Source organism: Meleagris gallopavo, chromosome 22, assembly GCF_905368555.1.
Source record: "Meleagris gallopavo chromosome 22, MGAL_WU_HG_1.1, whole genome shotgun sequence".
Lineage (NCBI taxonomy): Eukaryota > Metazoa > Chordata > Aves > Galliformes > Phasianidae > Meleagris > Meleagris gallopavo.
Window position 1 is genome coordinate 586,636 of NC_139425.1, and position 24,525 is coordinate 611,160.

At 45.7% G+C, this 24,525-nt stretch overlaps 1 protein-coding gene and 1 long non-coding RNA gene across 3 annotated transcripts in view; one reads left to right on the top strand and one right to left on the bottom strand.

Annotated features, from left to right (window-relative positions):
* Nucleotides 1-24,525, bottom strand: part of SAMHD1 (SAM and HD domain containing deoxynucleoside triphosphate triphosphohydrolase 1) — a 24,839-nt gene continuing 314 nt past the window's right edge. Inside the window, exons 2-16 of one of the 2 annotated variants that reach the window (XM_085241438.1) lie at nt 24,433-24,499; nt 20,172-20,241; nt 18,198-18,358; nt 15,503-15,618; nt 15,067-15,137; nt 13,336-13,491; nt 11,147-11,247; nt 10,932-11,040; nt 10,735-10,826; nt 9,126-9,241; nt 6,460-6,599; nt 4,886-4,981; nt 4,486-4,590; nt 3,990-4,127; nt 1-1,928 (exon numbers count right to left, since the gene is read on the bottom strand). In XM_085241438.1, coding sequence (XP_085097564.1) covers nt 1,806-1,928; nt 3,990-4,127; nt 4,486-4,590; nt 4,886-4,981; nt 6,460-6,599; nt 9,126-9,241; nt 10,735-10,826; nt 10,932-11,040; nt 11,147-11,247; nt 13,336-13,491; nt 15,067-15,137; nt 15,503-15,618; nt 18,198-18,358; nt 20,172-20,241; nt 24,433-24,499 — 1,661 coding nt within the window. In that variant the 3' untranslated portion in view covers nt 1-1,805. Of the gene's footprint in view, nt 1,929-3,989; nt 4,128-4,485; nt 4,591-4,885; nt 4,982-6,459; nt 6,600-9,125; nt 9,242-10,734; nt 10,827-10,931; nt 11,041-11,146; nt 11,248-13,335; nt 13,492-15,066; nt 15,138-15,502; nt 15,619-18,197; nt 18,359-20,171; nt 20,242-23,958; nt 24,037-24,432; nt 24,500-24,525 lie in introns of those variants that run through there. The other variant, XM_085241439.1, reaches the window with a different exon arrangement.
* The window catches only part of LOC146542903 (uncharacterized), a 6,552-nt gene continuing 5,994 nt past the window's right edge, over nt 23,968-24,525 (top strand). Inside the window, exons 1-2 of the long non-coding RNA XR_014887735.1 lie at nt 23,968-24,113; nt 24,392-24,518. This is a non-coding gene — a long non-coding RNA (uncharacterized LOC146542903). The remainder of the gene's footprint in view (nt 24,114-24,391; nt 24,519-24,525) is intronic.

Consider the following 24,525-nt stretch of genomic DNA (forward strand, 5'->3'; position numbering starts at 1 on the left):
TGCAAGAATATTAAAATCATTGTTTATTAATTTATTTTTTTAGCACAGAAAGGCTCAGATTACGTCTGAGAAAAAGAAAAGAGTCTCAACTCTACCAGATGTTAAGTTCTAAGTACAAAGTTTTTTTGCTTAATTTTGAGCAGAAAGCTTTTCCCAAATATAAAGTGCACCTTTTATAACAGCATCAAAACAGACACAAGGAACAGTGACAGAATTACATTAGTCTGGAACAGTACTTGATTTCACGTGGATAATGGGGATAAATGCCTTCACTCTATAATATAATTCCTTGAACCATAAAACAAGTACTCCAAAAGCTTCTATAAAGGTCCCTCCACCTTCCAGCAGTAAGCTGGTACACTGCAGGTGTGAAATATTGTTAACAGGAACAGCAGAGGCGGTGCTGCATCACCATTAAACTCAGGTTCACAAGCAGCTGAGCGCAGAACAACAACTGGCTGTATCAGACCACATCTGCAAAGCAGGTGAATACCTCCTCTTATGTCACAGCCATCAGCTTCCAGCCCAAAGAAACAATCAGACAGGAAAAGAGTGACACCACCTTCTTACACAGCAACCTCTTGTGTTAGTTTCAAAAGCTTGGCTGTCAAGACTGAATGCCGAGCTTCTATACTCTCGCTTCAGATACAAAAATCCAAAGCTCTCTTCCAATTTCTGAGCATTAAAGAACACTTTACTTTGTATTTTTGAGGGTGAGAATGCTTTACTTAGTAGTTTTGAGGGTGGGTTTCTATTAATTAACTTCATTTAACGAAAGCAGCCTTCAAAGAGAACACCTTAGACCTGAGTATAACAGGGAAAAAGTCTTCCTTGTTTGCTTTTTGATGGGACAGACACCTAGGAACGCTCACACTAGTACTGCCCATAGGGGAGATTGTAAGAACCCTTATTGGCTATAAGGGAGATAAAAAATACACCAGAACAGCAACCATCAAGCCAGAAAAACAGGGATGGTTTGCAATCATGGAAGGATTCCTGAAGAGCCTGACCACCCAGTGCAGTGAAATGCAGAAACAGCTGTGCTGGGTGCAAGGAAAAGCAGAGCCACCTGCTGGGCCCACCACTACGCTGAGAACCAGGCATGTAGCTCTGCTTTCCTGCAAGCATCCCGACCACAGAGCTTTTGAGGAGTTTCTGCAGTTCAGTGTAGCAGTTAAAAAAAAAAAAAAAGTTACATTCAATATATCAAAAATATGCTATAAAAACAGTAAAACGCTGTGTGTCACTGCAGGGCAGTGCTACTTCAATAAAAGTTGTGTGGTCACTTTCGTAGCAAGAGGCCTGTTTCCCCATCAGCTTTCAGAACACCAGAACAGTCATCTTTAATAAAAAGATCATTACGGAAAACAAGAGGTGGTGGAATAATAAAGATTAAAAGAGAGCAAGTTTTTCCACCAGCTCTAGCAACGCTGCAATTGCCTTCAGAAGGGATCAGGACAAGCAGTATCAAATCTACTGCACTTCTGGCCATTATGATGAATGGTTTTTTTAAATGAAGTTCCTCTTGCTACAACAGCACCAATACATTCAAAAATAAACGAGAACTGAGCTTGCTTTGCTGTAACAGGTTATCTGTTAGCTTTGTAGCAGTTCAATCCAAATAAGCACTTAGTTTAAGTGCCCACATAAAAGCATATGATATTGTAAAATGCACTGCCCCACTGCTCCTTTTTTTTTTTTTTTTTTTTTTTTTTACAGTTCATTGGATTGCATTTTAAAAGCGCTGCTGCTCAGAGCTGCCCATCTTCTGAAGGAGGTGGGTGAACAGTGCAAAAGGAGACACGTTACTTATTGAAAGAAAGCTTCTGCTTGCAGCTGGGTTCTGAAGCTGTCGTGTGTTCATCCCTGCTTCTCTTATTCCAGCTTTGTTTCAGTGGAGTTAGATGAGGGGCAACCACATCACCATCCTGTTATTGAAAGTCAGAGAGCATTCATGACAATGTGTTCATTTTCACCTCTGTGCTAAAGCAGGGAAAAGCAGCTGGCTACCAGACTTAGCACAAATAAACACAAGGTCCCTCAGGCACTGCACATCAGTGCGTATGGAAAACACTGCACTGCAGAGATGGAAACTGCTGTCAGTAAGTGGTAGAAATGGGTGGGGAGAAACAATTCCCCACTTATGTGAGAAACCTTCACTATTCGTACCTAACCTCTTCCTAAATTGACAGCAGCAAATTCAGGAAGCTCAAGAGGCTTCTATTATGGGCACTGGTACACAACTTGGAAACATTATTGTAAGTTTCTATAACATTACTGTAAGTTTTTGCTCTGAATTCTCCAGCCTCACATTAAAAGCTTAGAAAAAAAAAAAAAGCTTAAAAAAGCTTTGCTTAGCACCTGCCAAGTGCAGTTGCTTGGAGGTCCCTTCACTACCTTAAGGTGCATCAGTACAGTAGCTGGTATGACCCAGGCTTTGTGCTCACACTTGTCAGACACGTATGTTAATCTCATGATCAAACACTGCAAGGGCAGGGCAGGACAAGCAGAAATAAGCTGGGACTGCCATAGTGCAGTCAGATGGACACCCCTGAACTGCTGTGCTCTGCAGGCTACGAAGGCAGCCTGTTACGTGATTCCTTTGCAAAATGCCCTTCAGAAAGTAAATGCTCTCATAAGATGGATGCAGGCATTATCATGTACGAACAAACCCTGAAACAAAACTGTTCATGCCTCTAGTTGCTGCTTTAGCGCAGGAAAACACTGATCTACAGCCTGATCTTCCATTTTAGAGAACAGAGCTCTTTCCTTGAATGACATTTGCAGGTGTATCTAGGAAAGAAGATGCAAAGTCAGGGATGTTAACATATGCAACGAAAAGGAGAAATGTGAGGTCCACAGAACAAAGTGTTTATGCTGCACTTTTGAAGCAACTTGCAGATTTTACTTTAAGATTTGATCCCAGAGAAAGGAAAATACCTGAAAAAAAGAAAACCAAACAAACATGGAAACAAAGAAAGGCTGTTCCTTCCCACGGGGTGACAATTAGACAGAAACCAATGTGAATAATTGGGAGAGAAATTCAGCCACAGATTTGCCAGCTCATCTACTAATCCTGTTCAGGCTTCCAGCCTGATCCCTCACACACACAGTGGAATGGCTCCATATTACGTATTCTAGTGAAAAAAACATGCTTGATAATGTCATAACTGAATCCTCACAATGAAGGATAATGCTGGAAGCATCAACACAGTAATTTTATTAGAAAAAGACATCCACCTTTCTGCAAAGGAGATACAGTGGGGAAGCTAAATCATGAATCATTAGTTTACAGTCAGAGTTGTTACAGGCTTCTCCATCACTTTTGGCAGGAGGAACACGAGGCAAGGCATATGGACCCAGGTTCTGCTTTAGGTTTTCCCTTTTAATTGACACCGTCCCCAGTGCAAAACAAAACTTAGGTGAGCTGTAATGTGCCTCCCCTCCTGCCTCACAGCTGGAAACTTGTATGTCTGAGACATGACAGGAAAGGGACACAGCACAGGTGAGGCCTTCCAAGCACTCAGCCTGCACATTAGTTGCCTTAAGAGTAGAGGCTTGCAATCGTGTTGCCCTGGGGATTCTGCACTCTCAGACTCAACAGACTGACTGTGGATATCCAGTGGGAGCAGTGATGGAACAGCTGGTGAGCAGGGAAGAAAAAGAGGCAAAGCAATAGGAAGAACCAATCCGATCACTTCTCAGGATCTTTCAATCCCTGTGGCATTTTAAGCCTTTGTATGAGGAAACCTGCATTAGTGAGTGCCTGCGTGGACGTTAACTATTTTTAAATAAACGTGACTTTTCCAATCACTTGAGTTAAATCAGCGAAAATCTGAGCACTTCAGTGAAACCAGAGCATGACCAGATATGGACTACAAGAAAAACAGAAGCTGGGTTACTGGAAGCAGCTCTGCCCCAGAGACAAGGCCTGAGTTCCAGTATTTTTAATGCAAGAATTTCTAGAAACTAATACCTAAATTTGTTACCTGTGGTTTGGTGAAATTCCTCTTTATACACCACTGAACAAAATACTGCTTTGCAGCTGAAACAATATCCGGATCCTGACGCTTGCAGTAAACCCGGATAACCTGCTCTGAAAAGGTCCCTGGTAAAAGCCGTGAAACCTTTGGAAAAAAAAAAAGCACAAATAAATAAGCTTTAGTCCTTCTTTGAATTTAGAGTCCTTGGAGCTCATTCTCAAAACAAACAAAGCAATAAGAACCATCTCCCTGTAATCCTTGAGTTTTACCCCAAAACTGTATTTTCTTCAGAACAAGTTAAAGGCTGTTCATACGTAGAGGCCATCAGGACTTCACACAGAACCAACCACAGGATCACCATGGTTGGAAAAGACCTCTGAGACCACCCACGCAGAAGGACACAGATTCTACCACCCTCATGCACAAACACTGCAAGAACCACCAGGAAGCGCTGCGATGGCTCCCACTGCCAGTTGTGAAGCTGAGGAGGATAAAAGACTACCTGTTCTTTACTGATCTTGATGGCCTTGGAAGGATCAGCCTTGCAGTAGAAGAGAACATTATCAATGGGGTTCTGATCTTTCATTCCATAATCCATATTAACAACCTTACATGTAAAACAAATAAAAAGGACATTTGTTAATGTCTGTCATTCATTTTCTGACAATAAATACAAGCAGATATGCACAATACTTCTGTAAATGAGAGTAATCAAATAAAAGAATAATTAGCAACTGATTACTTAATGAAACTTAATGAAGTTTAAATAACAGTGTCAGCATCTGTTTAGTAGACCATCATTTGTGTGGCCAGGGAGAAGTGTCCACCTCCCCACACCTTCAGCCTGTGGGACAACGCAATGAGCAGGATAAGTGCTAAGCTTGCTCTGGAAGGATAGTTACATCAACTATGAAGTCTTCAGCAGTCAGCTCCACGTCTGGAGGATCCTTTTCTGGCTTGGAGTTAGCAATGTCACCTGGCAGGTCATCATATTCATCCTGAAAAAGAAAACAGCTCTGTCTGTATTTTTCAATCATCAGGTCAAGCCCTACAGACTTCCTACAGCAATCTAGCTGTCAGAACCCTTGTATACCTTAAACAGCCAGAGTCCTGCTGTTAGATTTCAGAAACAAAACAAAAACAACCTTAACAAACTACAAAGATCCAAAGAACTTTACACCTGGCAGCAGGAAGCAAGGAAAACCCTTCCAGAATTTTTCATGAGAACAGAAATTTTAACGAGAGAAGAACGAACGTCCAAGCAAGTTGTTTGCTAGCACAAATGCATTATGCAGTTAAGTTCCCCAAAGCTGAATACTAAATATCTTTACTGAACTTTTTTTTTTTTCCCCCTCAATTGACAGCTGCAGGATGTCACTCTCGAGTAGTTTTTGTACTAGAAAAACAACACTAAAACGTACGAAACAGATAGGATCAGTAACATCACTGACCACTACAGAAAAGCAGACAAAACAAGCTCCTTGAGGAGCTTCAGAAGGGATTGCTTCCACCTCCAAAGCAGAAATCCACAAAGGGCCTTGTCTGGTGAGAACACTCCCTGCCAATGGCTGGGCTAATGCTGAGCATACGTGGTGTGGTGGAGAACTCTTATTTATGGAAAGGTGTGCGCTGTCTTTAAAAGGCTGTGGCTGGGCAGGAGAGAGAATATTGCCTGCTAAGTGATGGGCAGTGCAAGATGCAAGATTTGATGAAGGATGATTTCCTAGGAGCAGCAGAGGAGCTCCAGAGAGAAAAGCTTTGAGCACAGAGCAGACAGGTCCAGAAGGAAAGGAATTTGGCAAGCAGCAGATTTGTCCATTGCAAAGACAGGGTCTGCTGAGAGGGATCTCCACGAGCTGTATGTGCAGCCTGCAGTGACTCCAGAAGCCTAGGAAAAGTTTAGGTTTAGACTGAGAGCAAGTACTCCTCACCAACCTCTTGAGTGAACTCCACATGGTGCAGACCAGTGGGGTACCCAGCTGGGTACAATGAGGGCATGTCTGTACATAAAACTCTTCCCAGTTTTCTGTAAAATATTCCATAGCCCAGCAACATAAAGACAAGGATGGGTGGGAGAGAACTTCTGACCCTACTGGGCAGCTGATGTCATCTACCTGGACTTCTGCAAGATCTCTGACATGGTCCTGCAACACGGCCTTATCTCTAAATTGGACAGAGATGGACTTGAAGGCTGGACTACTTGGTGGACAAGGAATTGGTTGGATGGTCACAGACAGAGGGTTGTGGTCAATGGCTTAATATCCAAGTGGAGACAAATTATGAGTGGTGCCCTCCAACCTAAGACATTCTGTGATTCTATGATTCTTGGAATATTGTTTAAGCTTCTCAAAAAAAGAAAAGAAAACAAAACACTATCAATAACAAAAAAAAACAGGAAGAGGAAAAAAGGTAGTCAGCAACTTAGAGAACATTCTTAGAAGGACAGAATTCAGAATCTCCCAGTGACGGATATTACCTTTGGAATTTCATTCATTTTTTCAGGTTGAGTTTCTCCTAAAAACTTGTGTAATTCACGCCGTTCTATCTTACGCAAAATTTCTCGTGCCTCACTCAGTTCTGGACGACTTGAGTGCAGAATTTCCAGGTAGATATTATCTGCCAAAGTTATAGTGATTTCAGTTAACTGTCAAAATCCATTACGACAGCAAAACGCACATAAAGGGACAGAGGCTTAACTAATAAGAAAAACTAAAGATTTGGGAAAAATGCACACTTTGAGAGAATGGCTGAAGACTGTAGGTCAGACAACTGAGAAGCCACTTGCAATATGATCTCAGATATCCCCAGGTTTCTTTTGCTACGGCTTCAGAGCAGAAGGGTTACTTTTGGCTGTCCCGAAACCAAAGGGATGCTGCTCATCTGTCACACAGCCAGCACAGCTGCACTCTGTGCATCTATCCACATTCCCCAGCCAGAAACAGCCATGCAGCTTTGATGTGTTTTAGGTACAGCTCTGCAACACTCCCCCCCCAGCACAGCAAGAAGCCCCCCCCAAAACATCTAGGTAAGCTGTCAACCATGATGACCAGAACACCTTTACCAAGGTTAATAGGAGCACGAAACTCCAAGGAACAGCAGACTGTCTCTTCAGCTTGATAGATAACCCAGGGAAAACAGGAAAACCATGAACACATACATTGTGTAAAGTATTAGCAAGGAACTGCTTTCTGTGTGTAAAGTACTAGCAAGGAACTGCTTTCTGTGTCGCCATCACAAAAATTAGGATTTGCTGTCAAAATCAGAAGGCTACAAATTCAAAACCAAAAGGTGGTTCTCTTCACCCATCATGGAGAGAAGCTGGAAAACCTGCTGCTGTAGAATCTCACAAGAGGTTGACCTTCAGCAAAGATCCAAATGGCAGTTGGACAGTTCCACAGAGGCATCACTCACCAAGGACTACTGAAAACAAGCCTACTGTCCTCATAGAATCCTCCAGGTTGAAACCATGGATGCAGGAAAGGAAGTGTCTTGGTTTAGGATGAGAACACAGGTCCTTCCACCATTACATCTGATACTGACACACTCCCCTCATCCTTCTCCCTTCTGACCAATTCTCCCTCTGGATCAGGAACACCCCAGCATTGACGCTCAGCTCCTCACTGCTGCTGACTGTAAGATGCAGGGGACAGACCACCTTCCTTGCCATGAGCTCACCAGATGTCACAGCTCAGCTAGAAGAGGATCCTGGTGCTCAGCTCCTGCACAACTGCTCCTACAGACCACACAGTCCCTGGGATAGGTCCCAACCCATGCAAAATTTAGTCTTAATCAGGCTGAACATGACTATGGCAGATGAAAGGTCACCAACAGAAGATCCTCAGCTTAACATAGATTACAGCAAGCAGACCTTCTGCATCAACGCCTCCAGCACCTTGCTCATAGACCAAAGAAAGAATTCCTGAATCCCTCTGGTGGCCAGCCAAGGCTCGATGGTGGAGGCTTGGGAAAGTTGCCGTCCCACTCAGGAAAGTTTTGGAAACTCTTGTGAGCAGCAGCTCCCAGGAACAGCAAGAGCTGCCAGCCCTTGGGAACACTGCAGCTTGTAAACATAACAGAAGAAAACAGAATACATGAAGAAATTAGTTTACTGGCTAAATACACAAAGCTGCAGTTCTGCAAGGACTGAAGCATCCTCTGCCCTGCAGCCACTCCAGTCACAAGCCCGTCAGTGCAGCAGGGTTTGACATGACCTCACTGGCCTCTGCTCCCCTTGCTGCTGCTCAAAGCCAGCACTGAACACCAACAAGGAGTGCTGGTGTGCCTTGCAGAGAAGGCAAGGAGGGACAGGCAAAACCAAGACAAGAAGCGATGGAAAGACTGAACTACATGACAGAAAACACAACTCAAGTCAGTTTTTGGGAATTTAGTAATTTCTCCAAATTCTTCCTCCTCACAGTGCTGACCCAGACCTTGGAGAAGTGGCTGCCAGCAGTCAGACTATTTGTCTAGGAAACAATCACAAGTCACTTCTCATTTGTTTCACTATGTAATCATACTGGAATTCCCCCCCAGGACTTTAACTGGACTGCTGCTCCTAGTATCTACCCTACAAGAACTATATTTACAAGATCTTGTCTAAGAAACTAGAAACTTCCAGGAATAAACTTATTTACATAGTGTTTTCTTCTGTTGCATTTGCAAGAAGGGTTGCAGTGCCTCAAGCAAATTATATTAGATCTTATCAAAGTCCTTCAAAGTCTGTCTCAGGGTTAGTTTCACGCAACACACATGCAGTGCTCCTCTCCCTGATGTAGTTATGTGTAGCATTGCTCTGAGCTAACTCACACCCCACCTGTGACAAATACAACAAAACCAGGGCACAGGTACGACTGCTTGACCACACAGTAACCTGGCTTTGAACACAAGCAGAAAACCAGAAGTTGGCGTTCCTCCCTCTCCATGAAATTAATTTAAACTAGAATGTTTTGCTCTCCCAATAAGATATGAATTGCACAGAGATGCTCCAGGTCTAAACCACCACCTGTGCACAAAAGCAGTACTTGAAGAGTCCTAGTCGTGGGCAAGCATCTGCTGTGTCAACAGCTGTACAAACAAACAAAAAAAAGAGTGCTATTCTAAGAGGTACTCTTAGACTTTAAAAGGAATTCTGAGACCTCATACCAGTTAGCTTCGTGTAAGCTTCCATGTCCTCCATTGCTGTAGAGATCTGGTACAATTTTCCTTCAGAGCCTTCTATTTGAAAAAAACGGTCTGCTTTTTGAAAGGCTTCTGTAATCCTAGATCCAGAAGAGAGAATTAAACAGCGTGTTTCTAGGTGATACTTAAGAGTCAAAAAATAAACACTTTAGTTACATTATAAAGATAAATTAAATTGTATCCTAAACATGCAGCACAGCTGCACTGCAGTACATCCCATCTCAGTGCTGTCATTTCACATTTGAACAGAGCCTTTTCCATTTACTGAAAATAGGTTCAGATCAGACCTTAACTTTACTTCAAGAAAGGTGGAAGTCTGCTTTGTTGTGCTTTGGACTATGGGCTTAATAGTGCTCAGATGGCTGCAGGACCCTGCAAGACACTGACACAGTCAGCCAGCTGCAATGACACCCTCAGAAGACCACATCCTCCTACAGACTCAATTAACTGAGTGAACACCAAATTTTGTAAAGTTAAAGCATCGAATTTGTGCAAAATCTTTTTCCAGTGGAAAAAAGATCTTCTAAGGACAAGTTCTTCCAAAGCCCCCAGTACTTCTTGTTCCACGCAATCCTCTGTGTTGCTCTTTCCAAACACAGCAGTTACTTGGCAGCCAAGATCTGTACTAAAAAACATTTGGGGATATTTCTGAAGAAAAGTAAACAGAATGGTGTTACTGGGAAACTTCTACAGGTATCAAGAGGAGAACTATAAACATAGGGAGGCAACCAAACTGATCCTGAACTATTCCTGCTGCAGCTTTACAGACAAGCCTCAGCCATGCCATGGTAACCCCGCTCATTACTTCCCCATATGAGTTATCTTGCTCCAATAAGCACTCAGTTTGAGCCAAGCTGTCTCTAACTTGCAGATAAAGATTCAGCTCCTGTTGTCAGCATTTACAACAGCATAACAATGTTTCAGTCCAGAGCTCCTTCAGGGCTTTTGTAATCTGCTTCTAATTGGATTTAACATGGAAAGATGCAGTTGTCTGTCCCCTCCACATTTTGTTTTTGTTTTTTGTTTTTCATAGCCCCTCCAGCTCCAGGCTGGCTGCTCTCCAGCTCAGGCTGCTGAACACCCAGCCATGGCTTCAGGCACCTGCAGGGATGGGGCACACACAGCTCTCGGCAGCAGTGCCAGGGCTGCACTGCCTCTGCATAAAGAATTTCTTCCAAATATCTAAATCTGCCCTCTTTCAGCTTAAAGCTGTTATCCCCTGTCCCATCACAACACTCCCTGATGAAGAGTTCCCTCTCCAGCTTCCCTGGGGGCCTGTCTAGCTACTGGAAGGCCACAGTGAGATCTCCCAGAGCTTTTTCTTTCTTGAAAACACCAGCCCAGGTCCCACAGCCCCAGCAGAGGTGCTGCACACTCTAAATCCTCATGGCCCTCCAACAGGCCCATATTTCAAACCTCCAAAACATGCAGAATTTGGTTACATAGCCAAGTGGCTCTCATTGCACGTCAAAGCTCACTGATTTGGTGAAGACTCCAAATGGATTTACATTTTCAAAAATAAATAAATAAATAAAGTAAATTACGTGCAAGACAAAGGAACTGCAATACTTGCATTATTTCAATGATGTTGCCAACCTTATGCTGGTACGCTCGCCGGTGCAGGCAATTCCGAGTGTGGAACATATCATACAAATTTCCAACTTCCTGAGCCAAAAACAATCAAACAAAACAATCATTTGCTTCCTCCCTGCTCACACACCTCACAGACACATTGCTGCAGATGCTCCCCAGCTCTCACACACCGCTTACCTTATCACGGGCACAGATATGCTTCTGGTTTCCCGCTTCGCAAACTCGAGTGAATTTAATTAAGCGCCTATAATCAAAATTATTCTGGATCCCTAGGTGGTGGCAATCCCTGAAAATATTCCACAGCGAGTGCTTAACAGTGAGGTCGCAGTTGTGAGTAAAGCAGTGTTGTTTCAGTAGGGACTGAACAAAAGCAGAAGCTGTAAGATCTGTACCTTGCAAAATAATCCCATTTGTCCACATCAATGCCGTTTTTCTTGTTTGCTACTATCTCATATAGGAAACTCTTCTCCTTTGGTCGTCCTCGGTAGGGCCACTAATGACAGAAGAGCCAAGAAGAAAAATCAGGAACATTAAGAAATTTAACGATGCAAGCAATGGTAAGAGTAATGCCTCCTATTCTATGGTGTTGGCCCACAGCGTCAGAGACAGATGGAACAGGGGTGTGAGCACAGTGAGGGGTGGGCAGTGCAGTTCAGCACAGGCAACAACGACAGTGGGTCACCTCTGCTGCTGCAAATCTGTACAAGTGCGGAACACAGCTCTTGTTCATCACTGCTAAAAATACACAGCTAACAGTGCCAGGTATGTCGAGAAATAGTGTTTCGTAGCTGCAAGTCTGCTCTGTCAAACAGTGTTATTGTGCTCTTTGTATCTGTTGTAGTTTTCACAGAAATTGGAGGCATTACTTTTGGAGCACCCCATGCAGAATAATTGTTGAGGCACTTTGACTTTACCTATGATAAAAATCTCACAACGAGGTAACAAAGAACACAAAGACAACCGAAGAGATTCAAAAGCTGCACTGTGCGTTACAAGCCCAGAGCAAGGACTTAAGCTGATGACTTCAGCAGCTGACTTCCCAGAACACCAGAAAGAACAAAATCCACGCACGCTACAAGCATTTAATTCCCCATTCTATCAAAGTAAAGCACGCAGCTTTGAAGTGCAAACAATCTGTAGCAAGGAGTAGAGGAAGACACTGCAATTATTTAACCCCGAGGGGAATGAATTAAACCCACAGTCACTCCCTCCCTCGCAGGCTTCTGCAATCAGCTCTACATTATAGTGTACTTTTAAAACAACTGTTTAGGTGTGTTAAACAATGACTGCTCAAGCAGTTGACTTGAACTCTTAACCCTCAACTGAGGAGTGACTCAGCCAGGAGGCAAACAGCAAATCAATGCCAGAACATAAACTACAAATTGCACGTGAACTTCTCTTGAACCTTTAATGATTCTTCAGTTAAATAAACATTGCCTTGAAATTCTGGGGAGAAAACTACTTAAGAGGTATGGTTCAAATGTTGACATTAGCATTACAGAAGTATTAACATGGATACAAAGGAGAAGGGAAATGTGCATGAACAGCGGGAGGAGAGCACATCAAGGATAAAACCATCCCATGCTGACAACAAAGAGCTGTTACAGGGACAATAATCAGGAGTGCAGATGACATCAGTAAGATGGAAGAAGGTGTTGTTTATGCCAGGACCAGGAGGACTGCGAGGTGACAGCATAACAGCACAGGTGCTCATCAGCAGAAGAGCCCCTGCTCCGCTACAACCAGCACAACACAGATGACTGCAGGCAGAAGACGGGACAGATGTCAAGAAGGTTGGCAGCTATCACAAACAATGCTGCTTTTCCTGTTATCCTGCTGGAAAACAGGCATGAACTTGGCCTAGGAACATCAGAAGCAGCAGAAGCAAGACTTGTGTTCAAATGACTGCAAATGGGTAAAACTTCCCTACTGCCTTCCCAAAGATCTTGTACTGAGCTGTTATGCTGAGTTCTCTATGTTCTGTCATCAGAGGGTTACAGTGTATGTGGTAGCACTACATGCTAATACAACAGAAAATAATGGATAGGTGCTAACATTTATGGGTGACTTGTTTGGAACAACATGCAAACTTTGATTAGGACCAGACTGTCATGACAGATGTCCTAATGATGGAGTAGTAAGTGGACAGATATCTTTGATGAGAAGACATGAGCAAGAAAAAGAGGGAGGACCTGATTCTTTTCTTCCTTGCCTCTTGAAGCAAGGCATTTCTTATCCCTTATTTCTTATGCCTGCATCTCTGTTTGTGTCACTGGGATACATCCAAACGTTTTGCTACAGCCATCAAAGCTGTTGAGGCTCTGGCACTCCTCACATGGGGCCACTCTTTGTGGTGACTCACTGCCTCACCTCTGCCATCTGGCAGCTCTGTTATCTGGTACTGGTTTGCTAACATAAACCATCTCCGCGTTTTCTTCACCTGGCCAATTAAAAACACAATCTCCAAAAACAGTATAAAACAGAGGAGAGGGAAAAGTTATCTACTCACTTAGTAAAATTGACTCTCAGAAAAATTTAAGATGTTTGTTCAAATAACCACAGTAGCAGTCCAGCAACTCACCGATTCCTCACAAGCTGTCTCATCTATAGGCCCTGCTATCTGTTCCTTGATGAAGACCATGTCTTCCTCCAGGATGAGGCCATGCCATTCCATGACTTCTTCCAGTTTGTTGGATGTGATCAGGTGCTCAAACATTTCAACAGAAGCAGTTTCATGCTGTGAAAAATTTAGAAAAGATACCTAAACATTACATTACCGTGTTGAAGTGTCCTTCCTGAAGTGCCACAGCTTTATCCTAACACAGCAGCACTGCCTGGTGTGCTGCCAGCAATGCGCAAGTGCAGCACCTGGCTCATTTTCTGATCATTTTTTATCTACCCAAACAGGAAACCACTCTGTGTGCAGCATCAAGAATCACTCTTAAAATGATGGGCACAGTTGTAGCGAGTTTTGCCTCTTCAGAACCTGACCGTGTGTACTGACAAGACCCAGCCACTTAATTTTCCAGTCATACAATGAGAGATCTGCAAGAGGACACACATACACAAGTATCTCAAAGTACTACACAGAAGCTCAAGAGCACTTTCACATCGGGGGAGATCACAGAATTCTAGGGGTTGGAAGGCACCTCTGGAGCTCCTCAATCACAACTCCTAAAGCAGGTTCCCTGGAGCAGGTTGCAAAGGAAAGTGTTCAGGTGGGTTTGGATATCTCCAGAGGAGACTCCAGCACCTCTCTGCACAGCCTGTGCCAGGGCTCCGTAGCAAAGCTCTTCCACATATTTGTGTGAAACTTCCTATGTTCCAATTTTTGGCAATTGCTCTTGTCCTATCACTACAAACTACTGAAAAGAGTCTGGTCTCATCCAATTGCCTCCCACTCTTCACACATTTACAAGCATTGATCAGATCCCCTCTCAACCTTCTCTTCCCCAGGCTGAACAGCCCCAGGGCTCCCAGCCTTCCCTCACACAGGAGACACTCCAGGCCCTGTATCATCTTTGTGGTCCTCCACTGGGTTCTCCCTAGGAGATCCCTGTTATTTTTGAACTGGGGAGCCCAGAACTAGGCACAGTGCTCCAGATGTGGCCTCCCCAGGACCACCTCCCTCACCCTTCTGGCCACACTCTTCGTAATGTACCACTGGCCTTCTTGGCCACCAAGTCACACTGCTGGCTCAGGCCGATCTGTTATCACAGGACGCCCAGGGCCTTCTCTGCAGAGCTGCCCTCCAGCTGCTCAGCCCCCAACCTGTACTGGCACATGTGGTGATTTCTCTCCCAGTGCAGAATCCTACACTTGCCCCTGTAGAACCTCATCAGGTTCCTCCCTACCCAACTCAGTCTGCCCAGCTCTCGCTGAATGGCAGCACGGCCTTCTGGTGTGTCAGCCACTCCTCCCAGCTCTGTGTCATCAGCAGACTTGCTGAGGGTGGACTTTATCTCTTCATACAGGTCACTGATGAAGATGTTCAACAAGACTAGATGCAGTACTGACCCCCGGGGAACAAACATCTGCTGCCCCTACTTCTCCTCACACCTCTTTCCATTTCACCAGTGAGGCTGTGTCTGCTCACAGCAACACTAACGGGGGTAGATATTCTCCAGACATTTAAAGAGAACAAGAAAAATCATTATAAGATCTTGATACAACTTTAATTATGCCATCAAAATGATTCAATAAGGCCAAATGATGACGACATGCTCACAAGTGCTGGCAATCTTAACTGATAAATTATTTTCCCTATAAAAATGTGAGTTTTTTCATTTTACTTTAGTATTGAAATGCCTACCTTCCAATTCAAACCTTGACGAGCAAGTGGAATAAATCTTCCATCAAACATGTGTGAAAATGGCCCATGACCTTAAAAATAAAGATCACACAGGTTTATCTCAGACACAGCTGTCAGCAGAAATATCTTGAGCAAGCTAAAGATCTGGATTCTCTTCTATTTGACTTGATCTTAACATCATCCATGAGGAAAATGCAGCTACAGAACTCTAAAACACGATAAGAAGACAACACAAAAAAACTGACAAGTGGCTATGTACTCATCAAATGGACTTGCCTCCACAGAGGTACTCCGACCAAACAGCAATAGATAGCTCCTCTCCCAGAACATGGCCATGCACTGAGCAGCCTGAGAGAGTTCTCATTCTGACCTGACAGCAATCTCTTCCTGCAGGTCAGCTTTCAAAGAAAAACAAGCCATTTCAATTCTTGCTCACCCAAATCATGACAAAGCCCAGCAATTTCCACGCAGAGGATGTCTCGTTGGGTTATACCCAGCTCTGGCTGCCGCTCCTTCAGTTCACGAACCAGACATCCTGCAAGGTAGCCCACCCTGTTGCAGAGAAAAACCCACAGACACTGGAAGTGAATACAACAGTATTTTATTTTGAACAGAAAAAGAGCAGTTCACCTATTCTGTTTTGCTGCTTTAAGTCACAGCCTTCATCTAAAAGACAGCACACAACAGATTCTCAAGCCCTAACCTGAAAGATAATCACAGGAAAATTATTTCCTGTCATAGAGCTCTAGTCAACAGTAACACACTTGAAAGGAGATGAGACACTGTGCCCAAATTTGGAAAGAACAGCATCCTGATATGGTATCCTGCTAACTAACCAGATCCTATATTCTTCTCCTTCCCGTAAATCAATGAGTTAATGTTGGTAATGTAATTACCATCAAACTTCGGTTTCATTTCCAGTTTCAACTCTCCTCTCAATTAAAGCAAAGCTTCTGATTTTGAAATCCTCACAGATTTCTCTTTTCACGTAGTTAATATTGCCTCACAAGTCTACAGGAAAACAAACACCCTAGCAGATTCACTGAGCCCTGCCCCATTACTCAACAGGAGGCTGAGATGCATCAGCAGCTCCATTATTTCATAATGGACAGACACAAAACATCATCACTGTGTAAGTGAGCCCACTATATTACTGGCAGTGTGCTTCCTGAAGCATCACAGCTTATCAATCACCCTCCTACTTCCAGTCAGAACTCCACAGCAGCCACAAAAGCACTTTGTTCTTTCAAATTCCTATTTTAACAACAGCTTATCATAATTATTTCACTCCCTTTATCCATTTAACTTCAGGGATGATATTTAGCATCCCTGCATCACTTAAAGCAAGAGCAGGTTTCAGTAGTCTGCAGGGCCTGCCAGGAGTGAGCCCAGAGCGCTGAGGGAGCTCAGGGGTGTTACTGCTGGGACCCTCCAACAACTTACCGAAGGTACTGGGGTTGTGAGGACTGTGGCCAAAGACAGCCACCATCACACCCACCCACCAGAAGGACACGAGGGAAGAGCAGGGCCCTCCAGACCTGTCAGTCCAGGGAGAAGCGATGGAGAAGACTGTCCTGGGCGATACTGAAGGCACTTAAAGAACAAAGCTGGTATCAGGCACAGTCTGCAGCTGCTCATGAAGGGGAAGTCCTGCCTTGTAATTTGGTCTCCTTCCATGACAAGGTCACCTGCTCGGTGGTTGAAGGGGGGGCAGTGGAGGCAGTTTCTCTGGATTTCAGCGAGGCCTTTGTTGCTGTCCCTCCCGGCATCTTTTGACAGATTGTCCAACTGTGTGACAAACGGCTCTGTGCTGCACTGGGTGATGAGCTGGCTCTGTGGTAGAGCTCTGAGGGCCGTTGGCAATGGGGCTGCAGCTGCCTGTGGCCGGTCACTAGCGCTGTCCCCAGGGACAGGAACAGCACAGAGCTGTGTCAAGGGGGAGTCAGAGCAGGCGTTAGGAAACATTCCCTTACTGTGAGGACAGTCAGCAGGCCCCTAGTGAGGTGTGGATGGCCTGTGCCTGGCCGTGCTCAAGGGGAGTTTGGACAATCCCTGGTTACCTGCTTTAACTTTTGATTAGCTCTGAGGTGGTCAGGCATTGGACTAGGTGGCCTGTGAAGGTCCCTTCCAACTCAGCTATGCTATTCTATCTTTTACGAGACACAACTTTACTGTCTGCTTTTATTTTTTTCCTACTCTACCAATATACACAAAGTTCACCTCCTCTATTTTAACCCTGCAGAAATCTTCAAAATGAGTTGAGAGTAACTGTCCTAAGTTTAATTGTATGGATTAACAGAACTGCTTGGAAGAAAAATTTCCTGCTGCCACTGGAGTTTTCAAACTCCTCTTCAGAACATTTTGTTTACATTCCTCATGTTTTTGCTTTTTTTCCAGGCTCATCAGATGCAGTCAATTCAAGCTCACCTCACTAATGCAAATCTTTTGGAATGGTCTTTTGCATTCTGTTAGTTTCACAGTGGGCAGTGGCCAGCCATGCTCTATTTGAGCACTACAAAAGCAACACAAGGCTGGCCATATCACCTGAATGAAAACATTGCCCAATTTAACTTCTCTGCACCTTGGGATATACCTTCAAAATAAGCTTAAACGTATCATTAATCAGCTTCTCTGTGGAGTGCGAATGATTTAGCAACACCCTGGAAATCCTTATGTCCATAATCTGTTTCTTTAACTTACAGTGCCGCTAACAGCCTGACAACTGGACCCTGATTGCATAACTACAAATGCAAATATTACAACTAAAATCATCTGTGCTGGGCAATCCAAGGGGATTGCAGCTGTCTGACATATCATTCATAACAGACTCACCGCCCTTCGCTTTATGCTTTTAAACTCAAATTTTGACCAGGGAGAACATAAAACACTGTCTCTAATAGGCATTATTCTCACCAGAAGAAAAAGAAGAGGAGAAAGTACTGATCCATCTCGCAGGTTTCTTTTTCTGTCTTTAGTATACAAAGTCCACAATCACACACAGGAAGATTCAGATGACAGCAAATGCCAAGTCAGCAGCTGTCACAAAAATGCTGGCACTGCACATCTGTGGAACCAATCTCAGAGACATTCAAATGCAAAAGTGGCATGCATACAAGGCTACACCACCTTACCCTAAGGAGTGTTCAAAGCGGTTGTGGGAGGCTCCAGGAAAAACGAAGTAAGTGCCACCCAGTTGCTTAATGTATCGCAGGCGCTGAAACTGAGGTGTGTCAATGATGCGAACAAGAAGAGGGTGCATCTCAATGTGCCCATGAACTGGATCATTAAAAACCTACAAAAGCCAAACAATAATGCAATCAATGTTTATTTGACTTTGAAAGTTAACAGGGCTAAGGTAAAGGACATCGAGAAGGGTCAGGGATTTGGTGGGACAGGCTGTATAAATGATTGTTTGATTTCAGCTTTAAAATTGGCATATCCTGTCTATCTTAATCAAGATTTATCCTGGAGAGTTACTTAGGCATGGCATCAGAGAAGACAGAGTTGTGCACTTCTGGAGGCTGTCTGGAATTGCCTTGCCTTCTGAAGCTGTACCTGTTCAATTCCAATTCTTAACACTTGAGAAAACCACTGTCTTTATCAATGACATCTGCTACTCCACTTAAAGGAGGATACTGCAACGCATGTTGGAGATCACAGAATCAGAATGGCCTGCTTTGGAAGGGATCTTAAAGCCTATCTATTTCCAACCCATACCGTCAGGCTGCCCAGGGATCCAACCTGCCCATGAACACCTCCACAGCTTCTCTGGGCAACTTCCTCCAGCTCCTCCCTACCCTGAGTGAAAATTTCTTCCGAATATTTAATCTAGATCTCCCCTCTGTTAGTTCAAAGATGTTATTCCTCATCCCGTCACTATTCTCTCTCACAGAGGGTCCCTTCCCATCTCTCCAGTAGCTCCCTTTAAATGCTGGAAGGCTACTGTAATGTCTCCCCCGAGCCCTCTCTTCTCCGAGCAGATCACCTCCAGCTCCCTCAACCTGTCTCTATAGCAGAAGTGCTTTAGCTCTCTGAGCATCTCTGTACCCCCTCTGCACTCTTTCCAAAAGGTCTATATCCTGTGCTGGGGACCCAGGACTGGATGCAGAGCTGCAGGTGTGGCCTCACAAGAGTGGAGAAGAGGGGGAAAATCCCCTCCCTTGCCCCGCTGGCCACACTTCTTTTGATGAAGCCCGAGATGCAGTTGGCTTTCTGGACTGCGAAAGCACACTGCTGGCCTTATTGAGCTTCTCACCCACCAACAATGTCAAGCCTCTCTTACAGGAACAATCTTTGTATCCACTAAGTGTTTGGTATGACATTGCATGTTTTTTTTGATTGTTCACTTTGGATTTAAGGAATGCAAATGATAGTTCTAACCTTTTTCATAGAACATAAGCCAAAACCCAAGACAACTGAAATCTGAAGTACTCCCTGATCACCTCTGGATATACAGTTCAGAAGGCACCCAAGTACCCACAGGCGCTTGCTAAGGATGAGAAATGCAGATTTAATTCTTGCATCAAAACAGAAGATGAAGCCATTTCACAATTTAAGTATCTCAGTAAAATGCTGCGGCAAATAAGGCTTTTCTCTCTTCTCTCTCCTCCCTGCCACCAAACTGGCAGGGCTGCAGCAGACATGCAGACAACAGAGCCATGTGTGCTGACAGGCAGCCCGGGATCGGGTTAAACCAACAGACGCCGCTGTGAGAAGCTGCTGGACATCACAAACAGCAGAAGGGAAAAGCCAGCTGTTAGCTCAGACCAGAGGCTGAAGCAGCAAAGCACATAAAGCGGGGAAGATGTGAAAAGGGAGCTTCTCACATTTCAAACAGCAGCTCACTTCTTATTCAGTCTCCCACAACCGCCAGATGCCCACATCAAGCTCTTAACTGCTGATCTTAACAATTGTTCTGGTTAACGTGGTTTTCAGACCACCAGCTATTGAGAAGAAGGGCTTGGAACTCGCAGCTCTGCAAGGGAAAAGCACAGTGGCAGCAGCAGCTGCTGGGATTGAGCAGGAAGGAAAGAGACAAGGAGAGAGACAGGGCTGCAGGTGCCAGCAGAGTGCTGAGAGCAGAGCCTACACAGCACTGCTGTTACCTTCATGATGTCCACTGTCTGCCTCAGCTGGCTCAGGCAGGCGAGCACTTTCAGTCTCTCCTCTGGGTGGCTAGGAATAAGACAGCAATAACAAATTATTTGAAAGCAAAGTTCACTCCTTCACAACCTGCATATCTAGCAAATTACTTGTGCAAGTTTACGTCACTCTGATGTTCACTGATTCTTTTACAGAAATATTTCCATGGCTTTTTCAGAGAAATATTGAAAGCATTTGGTCCTGTACAGTCAAACAGAAGAGGAAAATCCCAAATACCTGCACAAGTGCACTAAGCTCCCAGTAGAGCTATTGTGCTGCAGTCACACGGCCTTAAAAACAACTCCAGAAGGAGAGATAATACACTTCCTTACACCCACTTTTATTAACTGTCTGCAAACTTTGTCCTTGAGCAAAGTGGTTTCAGCCTCAGTACAACAGCAAACACCATGAGAACAGAATTTGGTACCTTTTACACTTCTCAGCAATTAACCACTGCGAGTCTAGTCTTACACCAGTCTTTGAATTTAACAGAAACTAGTACTATAAAATGTCAGCTATTAGCAAAGACAAATACCACTTAATGCACTACATATATTCAGCCAAATCATGTAATAATTCACAGTCCATAGAAATACTAAATGTATGTGATATCTGAGCTGCTGGTGGGCTTTTCTATCTTATCCAGTTCACCTTCCCCCAGCAGGAGGGGCCTCAAGCTGCAGTCTCTGCTGCTGTCACTGCAAGTCTTCTGCTGCCTCTGCATGCAAACGCAATTTGGAGCGTGGCAGTGCTGCTCAGCCTGCTGCATCACTTTGTACTGCATGCAGCTCAATCTGCATGGGGCAGTCAGAAATCCTCAGGTGCTTACAAGGAGTTCCTGAATGAGCCTGCTACTTACAGGGCAGCAGAAAGCAGCTAAAAGCAAAAACATGAGGTCCATTGTATCTGCCTGTCCTTCTGTGCTGTGATAAGGTGACAAGCTTTCCTAAGAGCATTCAGGCAGAGCCATGTCAGAAGCTATTTGCTTCCAGCCACCAAATTCACTTCACTTCTGCAGAGATGATTTTTCTCCAGACTCTTTTCAAAGACACTGAATCACTTTTGGAGCAAAGCAGAGAAAGATTCCAGCTGACTTTAAACCCCCCCCCAACTCAGTGTAAACAGGCACCCAAGTTACCAATCCCAGCACAGGTCTTGGTGGATATGACCTAAAAGCTTGCTAATAACAGAGATCAAACCTCACAAGTACGTTTTCAAAAGAGCTGCAATGCTGTGGGAGGTACAGTGACACCAGCAGCAGCCATGCCATCAGATAACAACCGCTCAAAAGGACCTCAGGGCCACACAAAGCCCACGAGGTTCCCAGTGCTCAGGGGAAGGCGAGGCAATGCAAAGCACACAGCATTAAGCACAGACAGCACCTCCCAGTGCAGAGCAAAGGGTGTAGCCTGTTGGCTGCAAGCACCTGCTTACACTTCTAAAACCTACACAGAAACTTGGGAGTGAGGAGCAAGTTAACTGAAGAACAATCAGGTGTGCACAGAGGATGGCATGAGAGCATCTTAAAAATGGCTACCGCTGTGGAAGGAGCAGAGAAAAAACTCACCTGTTCTGCTTACACTGCACCCACACAAACACTGTCCACAAGAACACAGCCCAGGGTGCTTTTATGCTCCAGAAAGCCTCCTCAGGCAGGGCTGAACAGCACAGTGCTGGCACAGCCCTGCAGCACGGGACAGGAGGAGATCCCAGGCAGTGCGGTGCTGCAGGTGGCTGCTATGAGGGCGGCAGTTCCTGCCTGATGGGACACACACAAGGCTTTGCTCCACTTCTGGGAACACCAACAGCTTTGAGCTTGGTCTCCACCAATAAACGGTCCTGGTACAACTGATCACTCAAGCATTAAATCACAAAGAGCTCTTTGTTGTTCTTCAAAGAAAGACCACCAGACACTTACTTACCTTGTGTCCTCAGGATGAGGCTGCCTCACCAGATTACACACATGGAAACATAGCATTGCTCAGGTTGGAAAAGACCTTAAAGATCATCAAGTCCAACCACAACCCGACAATACTACCCTAACTCTAACAACCCTCTGCTAAATCACGTCCCTGAGCACCACATCCAAACAGTTTTTAAACACATCCAGGAATGGTGACTCAACCACCTCCCTGGGCAGTCTATTCCAGTGCTTAATAACCTTTTCTATAAAGCTTTTTCTGATATCCAACCTAAATCTCCCCTGGCACAACTTGAGGCCATTTCCCCTTGTCCTGTCACCAGTGAGAAGAGACCAACCCCACTCTGCTGCAATCACCTTTCACGAACTGGAAGGGAGCAATAAGTCTCCCCTCAGCCTCCTTTTCCCCAGACTGAACAGCCCCAGTTCCTTCAGTCTCTCCTCATAGCCCTTCACCAGCCTTGTTGACCTTCTCTGGACTTGCTCCAGCACCTCCATGTCCTTTCCGTATGGAGGTGTCCAAAACTGAACATAGTACTTGAGGTGAGGCCTCACCAATGCCGAGTACAGGGGCAGGATGACTTCCCTAGTCCTGCTCACCACACCATTCCTATCCAAGCCAGGATGCCATCGGCCTTCTTGGCCACAGTCCTCAAGCTGTCCTCAAAGCAGCTGTCTTAGAGAAGGTGTAAGCTGCCCCTTCCCCATGCATTCCCTCTCCCCCACACCCTCCCTCCCATCACAGCCTGGAACACAAGAAGCCTGCAGCCCTCCACACCCCCTTGAGACTGACCTGTTCCAGAGAGATCAAGCAGACAGCCCTGCTCATCATTTATATTTCATGTGCACCACACCCTGTGTCACAACCCACAGCCCAAGCTTCTGGGATTCCCAGCTCTGCCCCCTGAATGCTGAGAAGAATGCGGAACTAGATGTGTGTACTCATTGCTGGGCTGCACAGAGCCCCACCACAAACAGAGAAGACTTTCCACACCCAACCTAGAGAAGAAGGAGCACACAGATGTTCCACGTGCCTGAGTACCCAGTGTGAGCACTTGATGCTCAAACAGGCACAGAGGTACTAAAAGTGACTGGTCTTAGGGAATAGTATACAGAGGAAATTACATAGGTTGCTCAGGAAGTCATGCCTTCTATTTATTTCCATGGAAACTACAACAAAGAGCACAATAACACTGTTGGATAGAGCAAATTCTCAGCTACTCATGCTGGGCATTTTCACCAGGGGTGAACAGGTGAACAAGAGCCACACCTGAGTTTGTGGAAGTCTGCGCCATGGGAGGTGATACACAGTTATAGTCACCACCGCTGAAAAGCACTGCCCAGCCCTCATTGTGCTCACATCCACTCTGTAAAAGTTCAAAAGCATCAGTGATTGCCATTTTTTCTTTCTTTTTTTGCATGGAGGAATTCAAACCCAGCTCTTCACTCCATACGCACTCCCATGTCCAATGCCATTCTGCCACAGAGGGACACTCTGCTCCCATCTATCCCGCAGCATCAAAATGGCATGGGGTGCCGGTGGGAAGGTTCAACCTCTGCTGCCCTTTCACCGACGTCCACCTCCAGCACCGTGTGCCAACACCATAAAATAGGAGGCATTCCTTCCGGAGCAGCCCTCGTACTTCTCTGCTCGTTATTTCGGTGACACAAACGCCCCACGCACCAGAAGCCCCACAGCCGCCTTCCTCGCGGTCCCAGCCCAAACTTCCCCTCAAAGGACAGCACCATCCCAGCCAACGCCCGCCCCGCTCCGAGCCGCAGCTCCTCGCCCCGCCTGGCCGCACCCGGCACTGCCCCAGACCCCTCACCCTGCGGAGCTCCGCGTGCCGCCCCGCTAACAGCGCCGGGGAGCCACGTGAGAGGGGCCGAATGTTTGGAGAGCTCCGGAAGGGCGGAACCAAAGCGAGCGGGGAAACTCGGCGCGGGCCGCCGGGGACGGAGCGGGGCCGGGAGGGACGTGGCGGTGAGCGGCTGAGCCCCGGCAAAGCACGGAGCACGGGACAGTCCGGCACTACGGCACGGCAAGCGCAGCAGCCGAGCCCCAGCACGGCTCGGACGGAAGGGCCCCCCAGCCCTGCCGTGTACTGGCTGCTCCCCAGCTCAGGCTGCCCGGCGCCCAGCCGCGGCCTCGGGCACCTGCAGGGACAGGGCACCCACAGCTCTGGGCGGCAGTGCTGGGGCTGCGCTGCCTCTGGGTGGAGACCTTCCATTCACACCTGACCTACGCCTCCCCTCTTTCAGTTTAAAGCCGTTCCCGCTGCACGCCCCGCCCCGGCACTCACCAGACGCGGGTGATGAGCAGCGCGCAGGCGGGCAGGTCGAGCAGCATGGCCCCGGTGACGCCGCTCTCTGCGGGGACGAGCACACGGTGAGCG